Source organism: Mobula birostris, chromosome 24, assembly GCF_030028105.1.
Source record: "Mobula birostris isolate sMobBir1 chromosome 24, sMobBir1.hap1, whole genome shotgun sequence".
In the NCBI taxonomy this organism is placed as follows: domain Eukaryota; kingdom Metazoa; phylum Chordata; class Chondrichthyes; order Myliobatiformes; family Myliobatidae; genus Mobula; species Mobula birostris.
Genome location: NC_092393.1, coordinates 24,175,405 through 24,197,828, shown reverse-complemented (window position 1 = coordinate 24,197,828; position 22,424 = coordinate 24,175,405). Strand labels below are relative to the sequence as shown.

Genomic DNA, 22,424 nt, shown 5'->3' with positions numbered 1-22,424 from the left:
GATGCTGCTTTCATGCAATAGCGTTTCATGTCGATGTGCTCAATGGTGGGAAGGGCTTTACCCATGATGGACTGAGCTATATCCACTACCTTTTGTAGGCTTTTGTGTTCAAGGGCATTCATGTTTCCACACCAGGTTGTGATACTCTCCTCTACACATCTATAGAAGTTGGTCAAGGATTTAGATATCATGTTGAATCTTTGCAAACTCTTAAGGAAGTAGCGGTGCTGCTGCGTTCTCTTGTAATTGCACTTATGAGCTGGGCCCAGGAGAGGTCCTCCGATGTACTGACACCGAGGAAGTTTTAAAGTTGCTGACCCTCTCCTTCTCTGATCCCACAATGAGGATTGGATCATGGAGCTCTGGCTTCCTTCTTCTGAAGTCAATAATCAGTTCCTTGGTCTTACTGACATTGAGTAAGAGGTTGTTGTTTTGGCGAGTAGAGCAGGGGCTAAGCACACAGCCTTGTGGTGCACCTGTGCTGATGGAGACTGTGGAGAAGATGTTGTTGCCAATTCAAACTGACTGGAGTCTGCAAGTGAGAAAATTAAAGATCCAAACGCACGAGGAGGTATTGAGACCAAGGTCTGGGAGCTTATTGATGAATTTTGAGGGGATAATGGTATTGAACGCTGAGCTGCAGTCAACAAAAAGCACCCTGATGTACTGTGTGCATCTTTGCTGTACAGACATTCCAGGGTTGAGTGAAGGGCCAATGAGATGGCATCTGTTGTTGCTCCGGTAGGCAAATTGGAACAGATCTAAGTCGCTTCTCAGGCAGGAGTTGATATGTCTCAACACCAACCTCTCAAAACACTCCATCACTCTGATTGTAGGTGCTACTGGTTGATAGTCTTTGAGGCAAGTCACCATATTCTTCTTAGGCATCATATAATTGAAGCCTGCTCGCAGCAGGAGGGTACCTCAGACTGCCGAAGATCTCAGCGAACAGTCCAGCCAGTTGATCAGCACAGGTCTTTAGTACTTGGCCAGGTACCCTGTCTCTATCTTCTTTAGGTAAGGTAAAGGCAGAGAAGGTGTTTGCATGGCTAAGGGACACAGTCTCAAGGTTGTGGGGAGTGGATGTAGGATGGAGATGAGGAGTGGTAGTACATCTGTGGAACCCTCTGCCCAGGAAGCAGTAGAGGCCACCTCATTAAATGTATTTAAGACAGAGTTAGACAGATTCTTGCACGGTAGGGAAATTAAAGGTTATGAGGGAAAGGTGGACCTGAGTCAGAATCAGAATCAGGTGTAAAATCACCAGCATATGTCATGAAATTTGTTAACTTAGCAGCAACAGTACAATGCAATATATGATAAATATAGAAAAAATGACTTACAGTGAGTATATCTTAAATAGTTAAATTTAAATTAGTAGTGCAAAAACAAAGTTTTCAAAAGTAGTATGGGTAGTGTCCATGAGTTCAATATCCATTTAGGAACTGGATGGCAGAGGGGAAGAAGGTGTTTTCAGGCTTCTGAATCTCCTTCCTGACAGTAACAATGAGAAGAGGGCATGCCCAAGGTGGTGGGGTTCCTTAACGATGAATGCCGCCTTACCAAGGGACCTCTCCTTGAGGATGCCTTGGATACTAGGGAAGCTAGTACCCATGATGGAGCTAATTTTGCAACTGTCTGCAGTTTCCTTCGATCCTGTGCAGTAGCACCACACCCTCTGCACCACCCCCCCCATACCAGACAGTCATGCAGTCCTCAGCTACATCAGCCATGATGTCACTGAATATCAGAGCATGCTAGATAGGCCAGACACCTACTCCAGCTCCCATTTTTTGTGTTCTCATGGTTAGAGAGCACATCTACATTCAGTGCTCCAGGTGAGGTTTGACCAAAGGCATTTTCAGACTCAGGAACTTTTGGATGCCAAGTAGTCTGCTTTCCCACATTCTTTCTGGTCCTGCCTGTTTATGGGCTGCTCATGAACCAGTGTTCACGGGCATGTACATTATGGGATGAAGGGCCTTTTTCCATCGTCTACAACTCTATGACCAGCAGACTCCAGCCACCGAGATGGCAGAGTTCAGGCTGAGACAGGGCTTGGCGAGGGAATCAGTACATGGAAGTGTTTGCTGCTGACATTCAGCAAAAGCCAGAGAAATGTTTCCCATCCCAGCACCAAAAGCACAGAAAGAACTAAGAGAATTCAGCGCAAGAAATTAGAAGTTAATTCAGAGAGAAAACTAAATCACTGACATTCCAAGCTGCCTGAATCTTAATGAGCATGTGTAGATTTCTTTATTTATGTGTAGAACATTCAAAGATTCAAAGAATCGAAGTATGTATGCAGTACACAACTCTACAAATCTTCTTCCTACAGGCAGCCACAAAACATAGAAACACACTGGAACCTGTTCAGAGAAAACATCAAATACCCACCATGCATAAAAAAGAACAACTCACACAAATGGCAAAAAAAGAGCAATAAACACACAGAATGGAAACATAGAAAACCCACAGCACAATACAGGCCCCTCGGCCCACAAAGCTGTGCCGAACATGTCCTTACCTTAAAAATTACCCAAGGTTACCCATAGCCCTCTATTTTTCTGAGCTCCATGTACCTGTCCAGGAGTCTCTTAAAAGACCCTATCGTATCCGCCTCCACCACCATCGCTGACAGCCATTCCATGCACTCACCACTCTGTGTGTAAAAAACTTACCCCTGACATCTCCTCTGTACCTACTCCCAAGCACCTTAAACCTGTGCCCTCTCGAGCTAGCCATTTCAGCCCTGGGAAAAAGCCTCTGACTATCCACACGATCAATGCCTCTCATCATCTTATACACCTCTATCAGATCACTTCTCATCGTCCGTTGCTCCAAGGAGAAAAGGCCAAGTTCACTCAACCTATTCTCATAAGGCATGCTCCCCAATCCAGGCAACATCCTTGTAAATCTCCTCTGCACCCTTTCTATGGTGCAGAATATGAAACATCAAACCATAGAGTCCTTGAAACAGTCTAGGCATGTTCACTTTACTTCAGTTCAGTTCAATTTAGCACTGTGTCATTCATTGACTGCAGTCCTCAATCAAAATCACACAAAATAAAAGGAGTAACCAGAAATATATATAACCTGAAATGCAGAGTCCAGTCCTCAAGCTGCGAGACTTAAACTTTGGCCAAGACCCAAGGTTCTGGCACCATCCTCTGGCAGCAACAAACAGGAAGGAAAGAGAGAGACTAGTCACACACAAGCAGACAGTGCTGAACACCCGCTCACCTTCCGTTCTCATCCTCATTGATTTCAATCTTGCTCAACACTTTAATCATTGAGAAATAGAGTCAATCATGGGCTCACGCCCTGTCTCCAGGTTTCTTAGCCTCCACACTCTGCTCCAAACCTCACGGAATTCTCTCAGAGACAGCAAGGTACCAGATTGCTCAGAAACACACCGTCAAAATATAAATCACAGGTTACTACTGCACACACCTTAGTAGTGGAATCATATTTAAAAGAAGAAGTAAAAGGAGTATTTTTGTGAACTATCTGAAGGATGTCGCCATCGGCCACGTTCTTCAGGTTCATATCAACAGTCACATTCCTGAAATTACATTAAACATACACTAACAATACAAATATTTGAATGTAACAGAAAGAATGAAATCATGCATTACCATCAGGTATATATCATCATCGTCATCAGGTGCCGTGCCCAGTTTGAGCTTTGACTGCCATGGCCCACACACTCCTGTTTCAGGTGAAGTGGATCAATTCATTGGTATTCATTTCCAATTCCCTGGCTGCTGTCTCCGTCATCATTTGCCTTTGCCTTCCTCTTGCTTTCTTCCCTTCAATCTTTCCCATAATTACCGTGCATTCTAACTCCTCTTTCCTAATCACATGTCCAATCAAGTTACGTTGCCCTTTCAAGATCTCATACATTATATCTCTTCTTGTATTTTCTCTGTTCATGACATCCTTGTTAGATATTCGTTTCGTCCATGATATTCTTTGCATCCTCCTCAAAAACCACATTTCTGCTGCTACAATTCGTTACCTCATGTTACTAGATATTGTCCAACATTCTGAGCCATATAAAATAACTGGATAAACGTAACATTTCAGTACTCTGAGGCAGGTCGTCATGCCTGATTTAGTATTGGTCAGTATACTCTTCATTCAAGTATATATAGGTCTTTTGAAAATTTAGTATTACTATAACATGGTGCCAATTTTGTCCAGTCAAATTTCCCTCTTTGTCAAATCAAAAACGAACTTACCTCAAGGTAATCAGTGTTCCTGAATCTTGCTAACAATTCATGCAAGAAATTGGTGAGACCAGAAGGTCAACAGTATATCCTGTAAAATCAGAGTAATAGCACAAGACCTGTTTGTATGACTACAAGCAATGGTATTCAAGCTCTGTCACCCTTTTGGCTCTCATTGCAAATAATGTGGCTGGTGGTGTGTTTGTTGACTTTCCACATTGTTTAATTAAGTTCCAATCGATATATTTGAGAAAAGTCTCTAAATATGAAGAGAACCTCATTCTAGTGGCAGAATAGTCAATAGCCAAAGGAAATAGATTTTAGGTAACTGGTAAAACAAGAAGTGGAACTGGAGAAATGACAGAGTGAGTTGTGTTGTGACCTGTACTGCAAAGTTTGAAAGGGAGCTTGAAGCAAATTAAATGCTAATGCTCAGAAGAAAATTAAAAGAAAAATATGTAATTCTCTGGAAAAGAACAGGGATTGGGGCCAATCACATAGTTCTGACAAATAACTGGAACAGCCACAATGGACTGAATGTCCACCTTCCATGCTGTATCACATTCTGGGCCTCCAGAACCTCGGGAGGATACCAAACTTCTGGTACAGGCTCCATTTCCTTCTCCCCCATGTATAAGTGGCTATACCTTCAGCCACAAGCCCTGGAATTTCCTCCCTGAATCTCAGTCATTCCAAACCTCTCTTTGCTAACTGCACACCTGGTCAAACTTTTCGACACAATCCTTGGAAAGTTGTCAATTTTTGATCTATGATGTTTCTGTGCTGGGTCTTTAAGTAATTTACCGTATTAAAGGCAATGTATAAATATGGATTGTTACTATAATTTATGTATCTTCCACAGATGAGTTTTATTACATAATAGTATTTCCTCTGTTCCTATAAAGGGGCTTTTTTCCAGATCTTTAAAAATATGTTAGTCATTTCCTATAATTCTACCAGTTCCTGATTTCACCAGAGACATCTGCAGCAGATGCCGCACACAAGTTAGAGACTGCAAAATGGATGCCACAGGATGAAACGACATAGAGATATGTTCATGCAACTTCTACTGGACGATGGGAGCAAAACAGAGCAAACAGACCAAGAATTGATATATAGGTTGAGTAACATACAGACAGGAGAGGGAAGAAATACCCAGCTATACGTATCCTTCTCCTTTGTGTGAAGAGACACCATTGTGGTGTATATCACAGTGATTCCCAATGTCTAAATGCTTATATCTACACCATTAACATTTCCTAAATTTATTCATGTTATAGATAGAACATAGAATAGCACCGCACAGTACAGGCCCTTCGGCCCACAAAGTTGTGCTGACCCTTAAACCCTACCTCCCATGTAACCCCCCCCCACCTTAAATTCCTCCATATACCTGTCTAGCAGTCTCTTAAATTTCACTAGTGTATCTGCCTCCACCACTAACTCAGGCAGTGCATTCCACACACCAACCACTCTCTGAGTAAAAAACCTTCCTCTAATATCCTCCTTGAACTTCCCACCCCTTACCTTAAAGCCATGTCCTCTTGTACTGAGCAGTGATGCCCTGGGGAAGAGGCACTGGCTGTTCACTCTATCTATTCCTCTTAATTCTCTATATCTCTATACCTCTATAGAGGTTCTATTCACATCTATAGTCAAGTCAAGTCAAGTTTATTGTCATTTCGACCGTAAGCTGCTGGTACAGTACACAGTAAAAACGAAACAACGTTCCTCCAGGTCCCTGGTGCTACATGAAGCAACACAAAACATTCCCAACAACTTGGGGTAAACTTGACAGTCAAAAATTCAGTCTACGATACTAAATAAATCTTACTTATAATCTTATCTATAACTAATTTAGAATCTTGTTAACAATCTCATTTTTAACTAAGTGATATTCAAAGACATAATCACTCTGAGTTCACTTAAGAACTGAGAAACAGGATAGTTTGACAAGACAAACTTAGCAAAGTTACTGCACATTCTCACAATCATCCTTTGTCATTAATGCTGCTGAAATCCCCACTTGACCTGCTTTGACTTTTCTAACATTCTCCTCTGTCAAATTAATTACACATGCTCATGTCTACACACTATTCTAGCAAAGTTTGGCTTCCTTATCAACCCTGCATTTTTCAGTGAATGTTGATATCCAGTCCCTGCCTACAAAATCCACAGTTTTATCTGTACGCCTGCTTTGTCCTTGTTCCCTTCCGGACCCTCTTACTAACAGCCCTGCAACCCCCTCCCATGCATTCTTCATGTCATTATGCACAATCAACCTCCTCATCTCCAGTTTGCTCTGATTTTGATTCTGATATTCTGCATCAAGCCTCCTTCCGTTCTACCTTTCTTGGGAGTTTTCAGTCAATTTGGCCCCGCATTTTGCACTATTCAACCCAATTCCTTCAATCTTTCTCCTATTCACCTCTACCCTTCAGTCATCTCTTTGAACTATCCCTTCATTTTTCCCTCAATGTTTGACATCTACTTCCATTTGCAAAGCAAACGTGGTTATAATTGCAACAAGGGGATAATGTTGGTGGTATAATATCCTCTGATAATGGTTACAATTGTCTGACATTTTTGCTGATTATCAGATAACTGCTTTCTTTTTTATATTTACAGATATACAAGCCGGAGAGTGGTGAATCTGTGGAATTCATTGCCACAGGCAGCTGTGGAGGCCAGGTCATTGGGTGTGTTTAAGGCAGAGGTGGATAGATTCTCGATTAGTCAGGGCATGAAAGTTTACGGGTAGAAGGCAGGAGAGTGGAGTTGTGAGGGAAATGGGATTAGCTAGGATGAAATGGCGGAGCAGACTTGATGGGCCAAATGGCCTATATCTGCCCCTATGTCTTATGACCACCAGATCTTACGATCTCTGTCCGTCGTTTGATATGCGTACGGTACATCACTGTGCACTTTATAAAAGATCTTGGTTGATTTTACTAGCATTTGATCTCCAAAGTAGATGTTAATGCTGCTGTCTCTATGATTGCTGCTGTCAGACTCTGGGGACAATTTGCCAATATAGAGTCTCAAACCATACTAAAAGCATAATTTAAGATGTTTAGTTTTTCTAAATTCTGTGACAAGTTTCCATTTGTATGTTTTTTTGTACATAAGTATTTTGTGCAGCTTCACATTTGAAACCAACATATCCAAGCGAATAAAAAAGGACGGAATTGGTGGCATTGGAGTTTGCATACCTGTAGTTTGCCCGTTGTTAGCCCGGGGGCGCCATTTCAACATCGTCTTCGGTTCCAGTAACCCAGAAGCTAAGTTAAAGTTTAACTCTACGCGCCTCTTTCATTTAAAAACACTGAGCCCACGATTAATTATAGTACAAATCACTGTTAGAATTGTAGAATCTCCTGAGTCGGCGCAGAATTATTTTAATAGTTCATTTTTTTGAAAATCAGAATTTCAAAGTCAAGGTCAAGTTTATTGTAAGGGAAAAATATAGTTCCAGCTGCATCACAGGCACATAGCATCACATAAGCAGCATTCGCAAAAAATATAAATCAAACATCTTTACAAGGTCAAAAATGGATCAAAAATATCCCAAAGTCTATTTCATTATAGTGCAAGGGGTTGTGGCGTTGCTAAATCCTAGTGATTAGAGTTGTGCCAGTTGATTCAAGAACTGACAGGTTGATGGGAATTAGCTGATCGTGAACCGTAAGTTGCCTGTCTCTGATAATTTCCTTAGATTGAGGATGACTTGCTTCCTCTCCAGTCTGATGGGTCCAATGGAGATGCAGGAATCAGGAATGACAACAAATCTACTGGAGGAACTCAATGGGTCAAGCATCATCTCTCAGGGGAAAGGAACTGTTGATATTTTGGGTCGAAACTCTGCCATCTCCCAGCTCAAGAGACCCAGGTTCAATTCTGACTTTGGGTGCTGACTGTGTGGAGTTTCCACGTTCTCCATTTCCACATGCATTTCCTCCAGGTGCTCTGGCTTCCTCCTGCATGCCAAGGAGTGCAGTTTGGAAGGTTAATTGTTTCCCGGTGTGGATGCGTGTCTGGAGAATTGGAGGAGTTGATGGGAATGTGTGAGGTAAAAGGTTGCAGGTAAATAACTGTGGGAATGGGGCCAGTGAGTTACAGTGGTGCTAGAGAGTTTGTGAGTCCTTTAGAATTTTCTCTATTTCCACATAAATATGACCTAAAACGTGATCAGATCTTCACATAAGTCCTAAAACTAGATAAAGAAAACCCAATTAAATAATTAACACAAGATCACTATACTCATTCATTTATTTATTGAGAAAAATATTACATGTATTTGTTGGGATGTTACATACCCCGTAACTGGGTTGCCAAACTAGCAGAAATGGATCACTCAGTTGAAGTCTGGATTACTAGAACTGAGAAAGTTTTATTAAAGAAACAAGCAACATAGTAATCGAAAGAATAATAAATGCAACAGTTCAGCAATGATAAACACACATGTGCACAGAATTAAGATAACAGGATCAATCAAGCTCTATCGTTGTCTAGGGGTAAATGACCAATTTCAAAGTGACACAAAGTCCAGTTCAATTTAGTTCAGTTCGCAGTAATCGTTGCCATGGCGATGGACAATGTGGGGGGAAGGAGAGAGAGAACAAGAACGAATGATCATTCAAAACGGCTTCCACACACAGACCTGCGATATTGCTCACAAGCAGCTTTTGGGCGAGTCCTTTGTGATGTCACCTGAGGTCACCGACTGTGACCCCTTCTCCAGATGCGGTCGATCCTCTGCAGTGAACCTGGCACCCAAGCAAGGGCGGATACACACCGGGTTCCCGCTGATCGTACCTTTCCACCCTGTGCGTCTAAGGCTTGGTTCCGCAACCAGCCTTCCAAACGACTCCCGCCGACTTGCAGGGGGGGCACCGCTTCCAGGGTCTCGTTACCTCGTGGTGTCGTGTGTGTCCTGCCTTAGCGAACCTGTCCCTTTTTATCCCCCTGCTGGGGTATCGCCTGTCCATCACTTCAAACAGTTCAGGGTTCAAAGGGGGAGCCGCTCTAGACAGCCCTCTCCCCCGTCCCTTCATTACACATCTCCCAAATGCTGCTCCATTGTCTTCCTTATCTCTCTCTCTCCCGAAGACAGGTGGCAGACCAACTGCTGATCACACGGGACAGCTAACATCTATGTGTATTCTTGTCACAGGAAAAGTATGTGAACCATTAGGATTATCAGCTTATTTAAAGGGGAAATTAGAGTCAGGTGTTTCAATCAATGGGACGACAATCAGGTGTGAGTGTGGGAGGCCCTGCCCTATTTAAAGAACATACACTTGGGTCTTCACCATCAAAGTCTGATCTTCACCATGCAGGTTTTTGGAAGTGAGCCATGCATTGATTAAAGGAAATTTCTGAGGAACCTCAGAAAAACGTTGCTGATGCTCACCGGGCTGGAAAAGGATACAAAACCATTTCTAAAGAGTTTGGGCTCCACAGTCAAGCAGATGGTGTAGAAATTTTCCTGTGGGAAAGATGTAGGGTAATACAGTTGGTGGAAATGAACATAATTCACAATCGTCGACATTGAGTTGGGGTTCACCTTAAGAGGCAGGTCTGATGTGATGATGTAATTACAAAAATTTTTTTTTAAGCGCACTTTGTGTTCAGTGTTTGAAGTACAATAAATGAGTTGGTACGGTTTTTGTTAAACATAAAACACCTCTGCCATTTGATTTGTGAAATCCTACAATGGGAAGCTCTTGTAAATGTTTGGATCACATTCCTATCTGACTGCATAGCCCCCAAACTTGAAGGCCAGTAAATTGTTGACCGACATCCAGGTTAGATGTCCATGGATTGAAAACTGAAGTAGACTGAGGGATGCCATATAAAGACTGACTCGAAAACAGGAAGTCCTAACCACAGCAAATTCTAAAGAAGTAGGATTACTGCAAAGAGGCTTTTTTTGAGCTATAGAAGGAAGCAGTCTCCCCATTGGCCCTAGTTGAATGACTACTATTCACCATTGAAACATAGTCCATTACAACTATTCCTCAGATGCCTTTGACCTTCTTAAATTGAAAATAACAACTGACCTTGTGTCATTATCACATTTACATCTATATTGCTTGGTAGTCTATTTGTACTGGCACATCAAGCGATGAAAACACAGGTAAGCCATTGGGGGGGGGGAGTGAACCTGTAACCCAGTTTTCCTATCAATGTGTGGTCGTCCAGTAAAGGAAGGCAGCCAGCACCACTGGTTTTCAGGGCGGCCATGTGTATGCCTTTTGTCTTCCTCAATAGTGAAACTCACTTCCTGTCTTCACACATGTATGTGGCTGACATTTTCATCTTGGATAAATCACATAAGAGTGATTGCAATCAAATAATGCAGTCAAGTAATCACTACAGAGACCATCAGGGAACTTTATGACGAGCTGTGTACATACATCTATTGATGCTTCTGGACACATCTTCAGTGATGTTCCTGGAATCATCGGGTGTTTCGGGTCTTTCAACATCATACAACCTCCTCCAGGTGACCCAGCCGGGGCTGATCAGACCCCAGCTTGTGTCCAGATGGCTAGCTACTTATGACTCCATGGCTCCCCTCTTTTGAGCCACAGCCATCTCTCTGCTGCATCGGTGGTACTGCGGATGGCTCTCCTCTTCCTCTCTCCCTCGACGCCCAAAATGCTGAAGGCTGTAACTAAAGAACGGCCTACGAATCCCCTACAACCAACCTCCACTGGGAGACACCTCGCTCTCCATCCAGCCTGCTGACAGTTGCTGACCAGTCCTGCGTACTTGGAGAGCTTCCTTTCAAAGGCCTCTTCCAAGCGATCTTCCCATGGGACTGTCAGCTCCAGCAGCACCACTTGCTTAGTCGACTCAGACACTAGGACAATGTCTGGTCGCAGCGTTAGAATGTGGAACTCAGTGTCAGTGAGAGATCACTTGAAGCAAATGGAATAGATTCATTAAGGCATTTAGGCATATGTGGAAGAATAGAAGGATTTGTTAGCAGTGTCCGGTGACAATCAATGGTTGAAAGCTTGTGCATCAAAGTCACTAGTTTGAACACGTTGGCATTGAGGTACCATGTAATGAACAAAGCTGAACTTGGGATAGTTGCATTAAGCAGCTGTAAAAGCTATTGATACAATTAAGCTGGCCCTACTGCACAAAACTTACTAACAACATCACCAAAGAACCAATCTTAAATGCTAAGATTTTTTCCAGCAGTTTTTATTAATATAAAAATAGTTTATTACTTCTTACTGCTGACGCACAGAAAAATCATTTTTATATAATAAATATTGCTTATGACATAGGGTTCAAGAAGTTACTAAGGAAACGTGTGACATTTTTATCTGCTGCAGCAGTTAACTGGCTGCACTGAAAATTCAATTTAACTGGGAACAGAGCTGAACTTTGATTCATCAATGAATCTTATGGATGGTTCTGGAAGAGACCAGCAACATCATTATTTCATTAGTCCAACAACATCAAACTCATGTCCTGAAATGCACAATCTTAACAAGTTAGTATGATCATTTCAGCCTTGCAATCCAAAGCAAATTTAATTGAGATTGTATTTCCCACATGTTGCTGTTTGAATTATGGTATAAGAGAATTTATAGTACATGGTGCACTTAATTCTGTACAAATTGTTGCCTAGGTATACCATTCATTTGAAGTTAGCATTCTCGGATATGCAAAATCATGGCAGTGCAAAGATGAGTGCTGTTTATAGACAGAGTTTGAGGTTTAACCAAATGATGATGTTCTGAGAGCGCACTTGAAGAATGTATTTAAACTTCTGCAGTTCCTCAGAGCTACCTTCAGATTCAGATTCAGACTTGCTTTCACATGTACATTGAAGTGTACAGTGAAATGCGTTGTTTCTGTTAACAACCTACACACCTAGGGATGTGCCGGGGGCAGCCCACAAGGGATGCCACGCATTCTGGTTCCAACATAGCATGTCCACAAGCAGAACAACACAGAACACAACAAGCAACAAATGAACAGCGGCAAAATAAGCCCCTTACCTCCCTCCCAGCCACCCACACACATGGACTGTCCTCCATCTCCAGGACAGACTTCCAGCCTCCAGACACTAGGCTTCGGCTAGCAGGCTTCAACTTGACTTCCAATTGACTTTTAGGCTCCAGTTTTCAATATCAACCCCAGGATTAACCAATGATGGGGCCTTGAACTGTGGGCAAACCGACTGACTGGCCTCCATGCCTTCAGCTTGCATGGACGTCTGACCTCAGGGGCTTGTTGGCATTGAGGTAGCATGTAATGAATGAAGCCGCTCACATTGCTGGCTTTTGAGTGTGGAATGGAAGCCTCGACTCCAGATGTCCTCCATCACCCATCCATGTCACTGTCCATTGAATGTGGAGCACAGAGTGGAGGCCTGACCTCTATATCTCTGCCTCTAAACCTTAATCTGACCTCTAACTCATCCACATCACTGTCCCTAAACCATAACCTGACCCCTAACTCCCCTCTCTGACCCCAAACTATCCCAACAAACTTAAGAGACTACTATGCCTGAACCATAAGCTTGATGGAGACCTCACCTTGGTGCCATCTTGACCTCCAATCTTCATCTTAATAAATATGTAAAGAGTTTCATTCACAGATACAATTGGATGCAATCCCCGGGTAAAAAATAGGCTCCATTTTTACAGAAGTTCTTTAGTCAATTTCATCCATGTCATAAAATAGACAATGTGGTAACCATACTTCAACTGTGTAGTAATGAGTGGCATTAAAAGTGCATAAGACCAATAAGAAAAAGTAATTGCTATAGGTTAAAAGAGTAGAAACTAGTTCAAGCCGTTTGTGGTACAAACGTGTGTAGGTACTTTGGACTTCTGACATAAATAAAATTAAGGAAGCTTGTTTACATGTAGGGGTGATTGTGCTTAACTTGGGGACAGCCTATAGTTGACAATAATGCAATATCAGTGCAGAGATATACTACCCAGTTAATCCAGCATGAGCAACACACACAAAATGCTGGAGGAACTCAACCAGTCAGGCAGCATCTATGGAGGAAGATAACCAGCTGACATTTCAGACTAAAACCCTTCATCGGGACGAGAAAAGAAGGAAGCAGAAGTCAGAATAAGTTGCTCCCCAACTTTTCCTTCGGTACATTGATGACCACATTGGTGCTGCTTCTTGCACCCAAGCTGAGCTCGTCAATTTCATCGACTTTACTTCTAACTTCCACCCAGCCCTCAAATTCACTTGGTCTATCTTGGACACTTCTCTCCCCTTTCTCGATTTCTCGGTCTCCATCTCTGGATTTAGACTGTCCACTGACATCTTCTACAAGCCCACTGACTCTCATAACTACCTCGACTATACCTCTTCCCACCCCGCCACATGTAAAAATGCCATTCCCTATTCCCTGTTCCTCTGTCTCTGCCGCATCTGCTCCCAAGATGAGGTTTTCCGTTCCAGGACATCTCAAATATCCTCTTTAAGGTTCGTGGTTTCCCTTCTACCATCATCAATGATGCCCTCACCTGCATCTCCTCCATTTCCTGCACTTCGGCCCTCACCCCATCTTCCCGCCACCACAACAGGAACAGAGTTCCCCCTGTCCTCACCTACCACCCCACCAGCCTCCGGATCCAGCACATTAACCTCCGCAACTTCCACCACCTTCAACAGGACCCCACCACTAAGCACATCTTTCCCTCTCCACCACTCTCCACTTTCCACAGGGATCGGTCCCTCCGCGACTCCCTTATCCACACGTCCATCCCCATGGATCTTCCACCTGGCACTTATCCCTGTAAGCGCAAGTGCTACACCTGTCCCTACACCTCCTCTCTTGCCACCATTCAGGGCCCCAAACAGTCCTTCCAAGCCTCTGCCCCTTCCCTCTACAGTCCTGACGAAGGGTTCCGGCCCAAAACGTCGACTCATCGTTTCCACAGATGCTGCCCGACCTGCTGAATTCCTCCAGCGTGGTGTGAGTGTGGCTTTGACCCCAGCACCTTCAGAGTATTTTGTGTTTGTGCCAGAATAAGGAAGTTGGATGGGGTTGGGGGGCAGGGGAGGGGAAGGAGTACAACCTGGCAGGTGATGTGAAACCAGATGAGAGGGAAGGTGTGTTGGTAGGGGACGGGGGGATGAAGTAAGAAGCTGGGAGGTGATAGGCAGAAGGAGATCTAAAGAAGAAGGAATCCAGCTGGAGATGACAGAGGATGATGGAAGAAAGGGAAGGAGAAGGGGAACCCAAGGGGGGTGATGGGCAGGTGAGGAGAAGAGAAGGAGTGAGAGGGTATTTAGAATAGGGGGATGGGAAAATGTGAGTGGGGGAGAGGGGAGAGTAAAAAACAGAAGTGAGAGAAATTAATGGTCATGCCATAAGTTTGGAGGCCTCCGTGACAGAATATGAGGTATTGCTCCTCCAGTCTGAGTGTGGCCTCATCGTGGCAGTAGAGGAGGCCATGGACAGACATGTTAGGATGGGAATGGGAAGTCAAATTGAAATGGGTGGCTACCGGTCGACCCTGCCTTACGGAGAGAAGGTGCTTGACAATGCTTTAAGGCCATGGAAGACCCAGCATGAGTTTCACTAGAGTCTGAACATACAAGACAGAACCTGAATCACCACAACAGTTAATGAAATCTCATTGGCTCTCCAAGTGGCTTTGGATCACCTGGACAACACAGATGCCTACGTCAGGATGCTGTTTATTGACTACGGCTCAGCATTTAACACCATCATTCCTACAGTTCTGATTGTAAAGCTGCAGAATCTGGACCTCCCTCTGCAACTGGATCCTCGACTTCCTAAGCGAACGATCACAACCTGTGCAGATTGGAAATAACATCTCCACTTCACTGACAAGCAACACAGCTGCACCTCAGGGGTGTGTGCTTAGCCCACTGCTCTACTCTCTCTACACCCATGACTGTGTGGCTAGGCACAGCTGAAATGCCATCTATAAATTTGCTGATGATACAAACATTGTTGGCAGAATCTCTGATGGTGACAAGAGGGCGTACAGTAGTGAGGTATATCAGCTAGTTGAGTGTTGTCGCAGCAGCAACCTTGCACTCAACGTCAGTAAAACCAAAGAACTGATTGTGGACTTCAGAAAGGGTAAAACAAAGGAACACGTACCAGTCCTCACTGAGGGATCAGAAGTGGAAAGAGTGAACAATTTCAAGTTTCTGGGTGTCAGTATCTTTGAGGACCTAATCTGGACCCAACATATTGATACAGCTATAAAGAAGGCAAGACAGAAGCTATATTTCATTACGAGCTTGAGGAGATTTGGCATGTCACCGAAAACACTCACCAATTTCTTCAGGTGTATCGTGGAGAGCATTCTGACTGGCTGCATCACCATCTGGTATGGGGAGGGGCTACTGCACAGGAATGAAGTGAGCTGCAGAGAGTTGTAAAATTAGTCAGCTCCGCCTCTGTAGTATTCAGGACATCTTCAAGGAGAAGTGCCTCAGAAAGTCCACGTCCATCACTGAAGACTCCATCACCCAGGACATGCCCTGTTCTCATTGCTACCATCAGGAATGAGGTACAGAAGCATGCAGGCACCAACACTTAATGACTCAGAAACAGCTTTTTCCCCTCTGCCATCCCATTTGGACATTGAACCATGAACATTACCTTACCACTTTTTATTTCTGTTGTTCTGCATTATTTATTTAATTTATATATCTATTTAAAAATTCATACTGTAATCCACAAATTTTTCTCTATTATTATGTATTGCATTGTACTGCTGCCACAAAGTTAACAAATTTCACGGCATATGCCCATGATATTAAACCCGATTCTGATTCCAGCTCTAAAGGCTGTACACAGAGTTATAACACTATAATTTCTTGGAGTATTTGATGGAAGTTTGCATGTGTCGCAGAGGGAAGGTGCTTGACAATACTTTAAGGCCATTGAAGATCCAGCATTAGTTTCACTAAAGGCCAAACATACAAGACAGAACCTGAAGTCCAAACAGTATAATAATACTACAACTTCTTGGAGTACTTGATGGAAATTTTAATGTGTCACAAAAGGACAACATTTCCCTTCAACAAATTCAAAACATTTTTTAATTCTGCAGAATCACATTTCACTCTGAGCTAGAGTCGACATGTGGAGTCCATATGTTATTCCACTGAAAGTACGCTCCAAGTTTTGATCATTTCAGCTTGTGAAACTTGAATTGTGTTCCAAGAAAAGAATCAGAGTTCAGAACACTGTTTACATTATCAGTTATGCATCCATTAGAAACCAGAAGTATTAAATTTTTTCATTTTAGCTTATGTTAGCTTATTAAAGGTGGGATATTCTTTTCCTTAGTCATTGGATATGTTGGGCTGAAGAACTTGTTTAAATTGCTCATACAAGTGTCACAGTACTGAACTGTGAATGAACGGTGACTGAAAATCCAAATGTATTTCGCCCACAGTACATTCGGATTTTCAGTAATTATTATCTACCTCACATTGCCCTGGGCGTTATTTCTTTTTTTCTTAAAATACATCAGTGAACTTACAGTAAATGCCTGTCAGGAAACAGTTGGAGTTGAAAGAGACAATCAAAATAAATAAATGGTAATTAAAATGATCACTTTATTTTTACATATTGGGTATTTATTGCATAACAGTGTTAAAATAACTATGTTATTTCATATCAAAAACATTTATTATAAGTTACAGTTAGCAGTGTTAATGAATACTTTGGGTAGCTGTGATGACATGAACTCAACCCCAATGATCTCTTTTTCTTTGCTTCGTTCTACACCGAAGTTCCCTGGTAGATATTTAATGACCTTTTTTTTCTTGCAGCTGTTGCTAATATGTGCAACACAGCCAGTGGTCTGGAGAGATGAGTAAAGTGAAAGTACCTAAATCTGAGCTAATAGGTTCACTGCTCATTTTGAAGTTTGAATATTGAACTTTGTTAATACAATACTCTTGAATCTATTCACAGTAGTGTGTGAAGTTTTTAATCACAGCTGAGTGTGCAGGCTCTTTGAGCAATTTCTTTTGGATTCTGTTGGCTTAGTCAACAGCTGGTTCTGAAACATAAAAGATACTGATCATTCATCTGCTTATGCTTTGACTCTGGTTGGATGTAATTCTTCATATACTAATGTCTGTATTCATTGGCCAGAGTGTAGGTGGCATCAAGTAACATCATTTGTTCTCCTTCATCTTTGACATTCTTGATTTTCTTTGGTATTTCCTTCAGTAGTGCAGTTATGATAAGCAGTTTATCGAGTGGAGGATAGAGTTGGCCCCATCCCCATTCTTGACAGGACGGAGGGAAAATAACTGCTGTGAGCCTTTATTTTTAAAGAACAGTTTACATTTGATGCTAGTTTAAAAAAAAACTGAGTTAAAATTATTTAAAAAATCATAGAAATGTGTTAACATCATGAATGATTATAGTTTCAATATAGCCTTTTAGGAAATAATACACTTAATTTGCAATTGCATTAAGGTATTAATTTTAAAAGGTGTTTGGCATTCTGGCCTTCTTCATTGAGGGCATTGACTATAAGAGTTGGATATTATTTTACACTAGTTCATGGCATTGGTGAGGTCACACATGGATCATTGTGCACAGTTTTGGTTACCTTCTTATGGGAACGATATTATTAAGCTTGAGAGAGTGCAAAGAATATTTACAAGAATGTTGCCAGAGCTCGAGGCCCTGAGTTATAGAGAGAGGTTGGGCTGGTTTGAAGTTTATTCTTTAAAGCATAGGAAACTGAGGGATGATGTTAGAGGTGGACAAAATCATGAGGTGCATAGGTAGGATGACTGCACGGATGTTTTTGCCCAAGGAAAGTGATTTAAAATGAGAAGCAAAGATTTAAAGGGGACCAGAGGGGCAATATCCCCATGCAGAGGGTGGTATGTGTATGGGATGATCTGCCAGTGGATGAAATTGAGGCAGGTGCAATAACAACTATTTAAAAGACATTTGGACAACATGTAGGATAGGTTAGGAGGGATATGGGCCAAATCTGGGCAAATGAGGTGGACTAAGATGAGAGTTTTTGTAGGTATGGGAGAGTTGCACCAAATAGCCTGTTTGTTCCATGTCTTTATGTTATGATATTATACCAAGTTTGTCCTAGTCTGACAGAACCATAAACAATGGTGGAATGTGGGTTTTGCCTTGATCTGGAGTTAAAACAGGAGACAAAGGGAACCGTGGAGCTTTAAAATTATCATCTTTTTACACTAAACTAAATCAGAAATCAAGTTTTGTAAATCACAATCTGTCTTTGATCTTCTTCTTGGAAATAAAAAGTGAAAAGGCTGAATTTAAAGGTTGGGTGGATGACTAGTTTGTGCATCTTTGAATTGTGCTTCTCTAACAATTAAGCCTATTCCAGAGAATGGCCAATGGGCCAATTTCTGAAAAATGCAAATGATTTTATTTGTGTTCCAAGTGATGGCTGATTAGGAAATATTGTCCACAGAGACTAGTGGGATCCCATTACAGTTTTTAATCTGTTCTATCATTTGAGTCAGTATACACACTTCTTGGCTGTTACTACTGCAATTATTATTTTGAGAAAGAGAGCTGATCTCTCCTACTATCCAATTCAGCCCAAGTACTGTGTGTTGTCAAAGGTGACTTTTGAAGTATTGGTTTTTATTAAGGTCTGGCTAGTTTTCTAAAGACTAAAAAAAAGTTTAGTGTTATGGTGGGAGAGAGCAGTTGAAAGATGGCAATTTTTCAGAAAATTTGTTTTATTGGGTGGGATAAGTTTTAGTTCTTAATTTGCTCTCTGAAGGGATGACTGGTATCTCACAGTGCTGCAGTTGAGTAAGAACTGATGCAACCTTTGGGTCAAGCTGAGTTAGAGACTGGATGAATTACTGTATGGAAATGGATGAGGGTGGGGTCAGAAGGGATTGGGAGGGAAAGAAAGTTATGGTTACCAAGTCTCTGCGGTCACTAGGCATTAATTATTACTTATTAGAGTTAGTGTGAGCCATTAGAAGGTGTTGCATGAGCGTGTCTTGCAGAGGCATCTGTAACTTTCTCTGAGAAACACCAGGCTTTTGCAAAAAAGCAACAAGAACAAACATATGCTACAGTTCTGATATTATTGTATCACTCATACATGTCATGTACTGTACTCCCATGTAAACAAATCACACTGCTTTCCATCTTTTGAAAGAGTGTGTGGTTTATGTAGAGCAACTATATATGCTTGGTCTGTTAACTGGCTTTCCAAGGCACTTGAACTTTCCCAGCTGTGTTTGGGTCCCTGGCATTGCAGTTCATTCCAAATCTGAGGAATCACTGTCTCCAAATCATTGGTTGGTTTTGCAATAAATTCATCTTTGCATATTTGTACACTGTGCTCTGGTATGTATGTTGCTGCTGCCAGTTAGAACATAGTACAGTACAGCACAGGAAGAAGCACTTCAGCCTAAAATGTTGTGCCGAGCCAGCTACAAAGTAAATTTTAAAAAAACAAGATCAATTTCCTCCTACCTACCTAATGTCCATATCCGTCCACCTTCTTCACATTCATGTGCCTACCCAAACATCTCTTGAAAGCCTCCAATGAATTTGCCTCAACCACCTCTCCAGGGAGCACATTCCAGGAATCCTCCACTCTCTCAGTTACAAACTTACTGCGCACCACCACAAACAAGAGAGAATCTGCAGATGCTGGAAATCCAAGCGACACGCACAAAATGCTAGAGGAACTCAGCAGGCCAGGCAGCATCTATGGCAAAAAGTACTGTGGACGTTTTGGGCCGAAACCCCACACATTCCCTTTGGATTTGCCCCCGCCACCCTTCGATGAATGCCCTCTGGTATTAGACATTTCTACCCTGGGAAAAGGTACTCCCTGTCCATTCTATCTATACCTCTCATAATCTTATAAACCTCTATCAGATCTCCCCTCAGCTGCAGCCGCTCCAGAGAAATCAACCCAAATTTGTCCAGCCTCTCACCATAGCACATGTCCTCTGTATTTACTGTGAATGCCCACAACAAAATACTTATACTTTATACTTTATTGTCGCCAAACAATTGGTACTAGAATGTACAATCATCACAGCGATATTTGATTCTGCACTTTGCACTCCCTGGATTACAAATATTAAATATTAAAAATATTTAAAACAGTTAAAATTAGTAAATATTAAACATTTAAATTATAAATCATAAATAGAAAATAGAAAAATGGGAAGTAAGGTAGTGCAAAAAAAAACGAGAGGCAGGTCCGGATATTTGGAGGGTACGGCCCAGATCCGGGTCAGGATTCATTCAGCAGTCTTATCACAGTTGGAAAGAAGCTGTTCCCAAATCTGGCCGTACGAGTCTTCAAGCTCCTGAGCCTTCTCCCGGAGGGAAGAGGGATGAAAAGTGTGTTGGCTGGGTGGGCCATGTCATTGATTATCCTGGCAGTGTGTGGTGTAAAGTGAGTCCACGGACGAAAGATTGGTTTACGTGATGTGCTGCACCGTGTTCACGAACTTCTGCAGCTTCTTTCAGTCTTGGACAGGACAACTTCCATACCAGGTTGTGATGCACCCGAGAAGAATGCTTTCTACGGTGCATCTATAAAAATTACTGAGGGTTTTAGGGGACAGGCCAAATTTCTTTAGTTTTCTCAGGAAGTAAAGGCACTGGTGGGCCTTCTTGGCTGTGAACTCTGCTTGCCTGGACCAAGTCAGGTCATTTGTGATATTGACCCCGAGGAACTTAAAGCTTTTGACCAAAATAAATCAAAGTCCAAAGTATATTTATTATCGAAGTATATATATGTCACCATATACAACCCTGAGATTCATTTTCTTGCTGGCATTCATAGTAAGTACAAGAAGCACAATAGAATCAATGAAAGACTGCACCCAACAGGACAGATAAACAACCAGTGCAAAAAACAACAAACTGTGTAAATGCAAAAATTAATAAATAATAATAATAAATAAATAAGCAATAAGTATCAAGAACATGAGATGAAGAGTTCTTGAAAGTGAGTCTGTAGGTTGTGGGAATAGTTCAGTGATGGGGCGAGTGAAGTTATCCCCTGTGCTTCAAGGCCCTGATGGTTGAGAGATAATTGTTTCTGAACCTGGTAGTGTGGATCTTGAGGCTCCCATATCTTCTTCCTCATGGCAGCAGTGGGAAGAGAGCATGGCCTAGGTTGTGGGGGCCCTTGATGATAGATGATGTTTTCCTGTGATAGCGCTCCTTGTAGATGTTCTCAGTGGTGAGGAGGGCTTTACATGTAATGGACTGGGCAGTATCCATTACTCCTTGTAGGCTTTTCATACAAGGACATTGGTGTTTCCACGCCAGGCCATGATGCAACCAGTCAATGTATTCTCCACCACACTTCTATAGAAGTTCGTCAAATTTTTAGATGACATAAGACAGGAGCAGGATTAGGCCATTTGGCCCATCGAATCTGCTCTGCCATTCAATCATGGCTGATTCTTTCTTCGTCTCCTTCGACCCACTCCCCGGCCTTCTCCCCGTAACCTCTGATGCCATGTCCAAACAAGAACCTATTAAGCTCTGCCTTAAATACACCCAACAATCTGGCCTCCCAAGCTGCCAGTGGTAATAAATGCCACAAATTCACCACCCTCTGGCTGAAGAAATTTCTCTGCATCACTGTTTTAAATGGATGCCCCTCTAACCTGAGGCTGTGCCCTCTTGTCCTAGATTACCCCACCATGGGAAACATCCTTTCCATATCTACTCTGTCTAGGCCTTTTCAACATTTGGAAGGTTTCAATGAGAACTTGACTTGAGAAAATCAGTTACAGAGAAAGGTTGAATAGGTTGGGACTTTAGAAGAATGAGGGGAGATTTGATAGAGGTATATAAAATTATGATGGGTATAGATAGAGTGAATGCAAGCAGGCTTTTTCCACTGAGACAAGGGGAGAAAAAAACCAGAGGACATGGGTTTAGGGTGAGGGGGGAAAAGTTTAAAGGGAACATTAGGGGGGGGCTTCTTCACACAGAGAGTGGTGGGAGTATGGAATGAGCTGCCAGACGAGGTGGTAAATGTGGGTTCTTTTTTAACATTTAAGAATAAATTGGACAGATACATGGATGGGAGGTGTATGGAGGGATATGGTCCGTGTGCAGGTCAGTGGGTCTAGGCAGAAAATGGTTCGGCACAGCCAAGAAGGGCCAAAAGGCCTGTTTCTGTGCTG

The 22,424-nt window shown here is 42.3% G+C and overlaps 1 protein-coding gene across 1 annotated transcript in view; it reads left to right on the top strand.

Annotated features, from left to right (window-relative positions):
- Positions 1-6,948, top strand: part of b3gntl1 (UDP-GlcNAc:betaGal beta-1,3-N-acetylglucosaminyltransferase-like 1) — a 385,172-nt gene extending 378,224 nt beyond the window's left edge. Inside the window, exon 12 of the mRNA XM_072242369.1 lies at positions 6,861-6,948. Coding sequence (XP_072098470.1) covers positions 6,861-6,941 — 81 coding nt within the window. The 3' untranslated portion in view covers positions 6,942-6,948. The remainder of the gene's footprint in view (positions 1-6,860) is intronic.
- The last annotated feature ends 15,476 nt before the right edge of the window (positions 6,949-22,424 follow it).